The sequence below is a fragment of the Rhagoletis pomonella genome, unplaced genomic scaffold (assembly GCF_013731165.1).
Source record: "Rhagoletis pomonella isolate Grant_MI unplaced genomic scaffold, Rhpom_1.0 Rhpom_scaffold_00006, whole genome shotgun sequence".
Classification (NCBI taxonomy): Eukaryota; Metazoa; Arthropoda; class Insecta; order Diptera; family Tephritidae; genus Rhagoletis; species Rhagoletis pomonella.
The window spans coordinates 8,365,076-8,369,814 of NW_023458560.1; the positions used below are offsets into that span (position 1 = coordinate 8,365,076).

The window sequence follows — 4,739 nt, forward strand, 5'->3', positions numbered from 1 at the left end:
ACAATTTAAAATGCACATGTGTATTTAAAAATGTCATGAAAATTGTGTTGCTAGCTTCATTTTGCAAAAATGTTGCAAGCTTTTTCACAGCGTGAACAGAATACATACTACTTTGCTGAGGAAATGTTGTGGAATTTCACACTTATTTCACAGAAAGAAATTTTATATGCAATTTAACAGCTTTTTCACGGGAAATAGGAATAAAATACTATGCTTAAGAACAAAGATTTTTAAATCGACAAAAAATTAATAAGAAAATTTGAAGGATTTTAGATATTGGGTATGGTAGCACGAAATATCACAATCTGCTTAATTGTCAGGTTGTTAATATGGCGACGAAAAAGTGACAATGGAACTACCTTGTTTTTTGTATCATGCAATTTCCAGTTTTTTCGTTTCTACGATTCGAATAAAAAATTTGTTTTTCAAATATTAATAAAATCTTAATTCAATACGTGAATAAAAAGGAGTCATTTAAAAACCTTGAACCCGAGTGAAGCTGGTAGAAAGCGGAGAGCTTCACAATGAACAGAACAATGTCGATATCCAGGACATCAATCACGAAGTACTGAAAGAAATGCTAAGTTTCATCTACACAGGCTGTTCAAGTGACTTGCGCCCACTTAAAGGATGCATCCCTGCGCTTGTACCAAATTAAAGCACCCCTGCTTGAATATTCCAGACACTGGCTACAGTTACCTTCCAGTGTAACCTATAAAAGGCAATTGCAACCTTGCCATGGCCTCTCTTTTGCGATCGACACCTACAGAAGACAGCAGGGATCGTTTTACCGAACCAGCAACTATAATACCTCATCATCAACAAAAAGTCCTCTACAACACCGTTGCAGGTCGATAGCTACCTACTTGTTTTCATCTAATATTATCTACGCGGGAGTTCAACCACATCGTGGATATTGACCGGCATTTACTCACTAAGTATCATTCAACCATTCATACATATATTTCCATCATTGCTTTTCTCATTGTATCATTCCCTTTGCGCGAGTTCCCCCTGAACTCAACCAATCCCATTTAACTTGCTCATATGTACGATATTTGTACATACATTAAAGTTGCATAAGTTTACATTCATCTAGAATCTACATACAGTCCTCTGAAAGTCTTTTGTTAAAACTATTAACTAGTTATAAGGAAATTTCGTAAATGAATTACAACTTGAATTAAACCATTACTTTCAAAATCTTAATCGCAATTTCGTCAATTCTTAACACAGGCAAAGCACCAAATTTATAACAAATGGCTAAGGTTCTTCTAACTGCTGCTGATAAGTATGCGCCCGAAAAACTGAAAGTGAAATGCCAACAGGCTATGTGTAGTAACCTCTCCGTAGAAAACGCATTGGAAACTTTAGTATTAGCCGACCTACATAGTGCGCATCAATTGAAAGCACAAGCCATAGATTTCATAAATAGTCATGCCACTGATGTGCTGGCAACTTCCCGCTGGCAGAGTATGATTACGACACATTCACATCTGTTTGAGGAGGTACTTCGTAAGATTGCGACATCACAGATACCATCAACTGGACTAGCAAGCAAGCGTGAAATTAACTGAAAACACGTCACGACAAATCGATACACATCTGAACATGTGTGCATAATATTGGCTTTATCTATTAATCGAATATCAAGAGCTCTATTAAATATCACAGCGCACGGCAGTGCGCGCGAGTGACGAAAGCAGCCACAGTAGCATGCTGAAATGACTCGCTTATATATACATTTTCTCAAAAACTGGTCAGTCGATTTTATTATAAGTTTCCACAAGTCTAGCCCACAACCTTAGCTTTCATCTGGTATATAGCTTATATCTGGGAAAACTGTTGTTGTGGAGATATTTCGATTCAAATTGAAAAAATGTCGCTCCAAAAAGGGTCAAATGGTTAAAAATTAACATATCCGTCTAATTTGGTTACTTTAAGATATAAAAATAACATACCCAATTCCCGAAAAAAATTGCCCATTCCCCGGTTGCCACTTAAACCGAAATTCCCTGCAAAACGGGGAATTTCCCGTGAGTTGACAAGTTGAAGGATGTAGCTGTGCTAATCACTTCGTACATGTCTTGGAAGCCACAATTTATGTGTATTTTAGAGTTTTTTTTCGGACACATGCCGAAATTGTAACATTCTTCCCCATTTTAATTGCAGGTATGTACACAGTATATAACTATGCTACATGGGTTTATCACCCGCACTTAACCTACCTGGTATTTACCTATACACTGAGGGAAATAATGCATAATAAAAATGAATACTTTATATTTGATTATCGTTTAAAAATGTTCGTATTTAAAAATAATATTTTCATACAAAATTTATTACGCACGTATTTGACTGTTCACATCTGAGTATATATATGAGTGTTCATACGCACCCCAAGCATGCAGGGCGCCGCTCTGAGAGCGGTGGCAACACACACATACATAGTACAAATCGCGTGCTGTGGTGTTGATGGATATTCAGCATTTGAAAGCAAATTTATATGGCTGGGTGTAGCTGAGTGCACAAAGATGATTGCCACAAGTTGTTTATATCCGGAGATGGTCAGGGTTCGAATACCACTGCAGGCAACATGCAAATTAAATTTTTTTTTTTTAGTTTTTGTCTTGATTATTCACTTCGCGGATGCTTTTTCAATATGAACGCGGTCATTTTAATATGCGCGTAATTGAATTGAATATTTACCAATATACAGTACTTTCGTTGACGTTTATAGTAAGATCAATTACGTTTCTATTTGATTTTAATATTTTTTTCCCTCAGTGTAGTTGTACCTAAATATGTATGTATGAATGCATTTAGTTCACCCAATGTGCCGCTACTACTTACATACATATGTATAAATTGCCACTGAGCGAAACTACTTGAGAAAAAATCAAAAAATTCGTATAATTTTCGTCACGAAATTGATATCATAAATTTTGTGTTTCTAGTTCAGCTTTCGTCACTCGAAAATTTTAACTCAAAGAGGTGTTTTATTTGATTATAAAAATACACCCACCTACCAAATTTCATCCGGATATCACGAAAACTGAGAGACTAGATTGCATACAAACAGACGGACAGACAGACAGACGGACAGACGGGCATGGCTAAATCGACTCAGCTCGACGTGCTGATCATTTTAGTATACATTTTAATGGGTCTATCTCTTCTTATTCTGGTACTTACAAACATCGGACCAAAGTTATAATACCATTTCATGCTCATGAAAGGTATAAAAATACAAGCAAAACAGGAGTTTTATGCGAAAGCTGGCTTCCCAGGGGTCATCATGTGCGTTAATGGCACGCATATAAGAATAATCAAGCCACATGAAGAAGATTTTCTGTATTACAACAGAAAAGGATTTTTTAGCATTAAGGCTATGGTGGTGAGCTTTATTTCAATTACATCAGTGCCGTAATTTGATTTAATTGTTTTCGTAAATTTAATTTCTATTTTCAGGTGTGCGATAACAAAATGCGTATAAGAAGTATTGATGCGAGATATTCCGGATCCAATCACGACTCGCATATATGGGGTTTGAGTAAGCTGCGATTTTATATGGAACGGCGATATCGGGAAGGTGAAAGAAACACCTGGTTGTTAGGTATTTATTTACTTGTGAAAGTCGTGTGTATAACTCAGTTGTGAACAATGATCCCTTTTATTAACAGGCGATGCGGGGTATCCTTTGGAGCCCTGGCTAATGACTCCATATCGGTCTGTAAGTGAAGGCACCCAACACAGCAATTACAACATGCGCCACTCCAGAACTAGAAATATAGTGGAGCGCACTATCGGAGTCTTGAAAAACCGTTTCCGATGCTTGTTGGGTGCACGGGAACTGCATTACTTACCGAAAAAAGTCAGTTAAATTATAAACGTTGCTTGCGCACTTCAACATTTGCATTCACTACAGAGTGGAAGATTTGAATGCAAACGAATTGAACTTTGAAATCCGCCAGGAGGCAGAAGAAGAACAAAGCGGTGATTCCAATTATGCTTCCGTGGGTAATCGTATTAGAGACAACGTACTTTTCAAAAATTTATTAAATTTTTCTTTTTAAAAATTTACCAAAAACGGGTATAATAAAAATGTAAAAAAAATATGTTTTTTATGTAAATAAATAAATATTAATACAGTGAAACCCGCTTAAGTACTCCCCCGCTGAAGTACCTAACCCGCTTAAGTTCCCCACATTTTTGGGCACCATGAATTTTTTAATGTAATCTGAACAAAATCCCTCTTTTAAGTACCTCCCCGCTTATGTACCCAACCCGCCAAAGTACCTACATTTTTCGTACCCCATTTACAAATATACATATAATTTTCCCCTTTTAAGTGCTTTTTTTAATTTCTTCAAACATTTACATATTTTGAAATCCAGTGGCAGCGCTACACACCTGCAAAAAAATTCTAAAAATCAACGGAAATTTTTAGCCACTTGAAACTTGTGCATTATTACACTAAAACTGAATTGGCTATAAAACTGTATATTCATACAAAAAAAAAAGCTCAAAACCAATAACTTACTAAAATATTGTTTATTTTAGCTTAAAATTATTGTAACCAATAGAGGTAAATATGTTGTACAAAAAAACAAATAAACAGAAGTTCACAAAAGTTGATATAAAACTATTCGTCGATTTAAATTGTTAACTGTTTTACTGAGCATGTTTATTTTACGAGGAGGAAGCATCGAAAGTCTAACCCCGTCAGTGTGAGACTT

General features: G+C 35.9%; 2 protein-coding genes across 2 annotated transcripts; both read left to right on the plus strand.

The window, feature by feature from the left end:
- The first annotated feature begins 694 nt into the window (after positions 1–694).
- Positions 695–1,701, plus strand: LOC118741617 (speckle-type POZ protein B-like). The gene is made up of 2 exons (XM_036473609.1): positions 695–938; positions 1,237–1,701. Exon 2 carries the CDS (start codon positions 1,260–1,262, stop codon positions 1,575–1,577), a length of 318 nt encoding a protein of 105 aa, XP_036329502.1. The 5' UTR covers positions 695–938; positions 1,237–1,259; the 3' UTR covers positions 1,578–1,701.
- LOC118741616 (putative nuclease HARBI1) lies at positions 1,579–4,088 on the plus strand. The gene is made up of 4 exons (XM_036473608.1): positions 1,579–1,613; positions 3,212–3,397; positions 3,472–3,616; positions 3,684–4,088. Exons 2-4 carry the CDS (start codon positions 3,227–3,229, stop codon positions 3,881–3,883), a joined length of 516 nt encoding a protein of 171 aa, XP_036329501.1. The 5' UTR covers positions 1,579–1,613; positions 3,212–3,226; the 3' UTR covers positions 3,884–4,088.
- Positions 4,089–4,739: the final 651 nt, after the last annotated feature.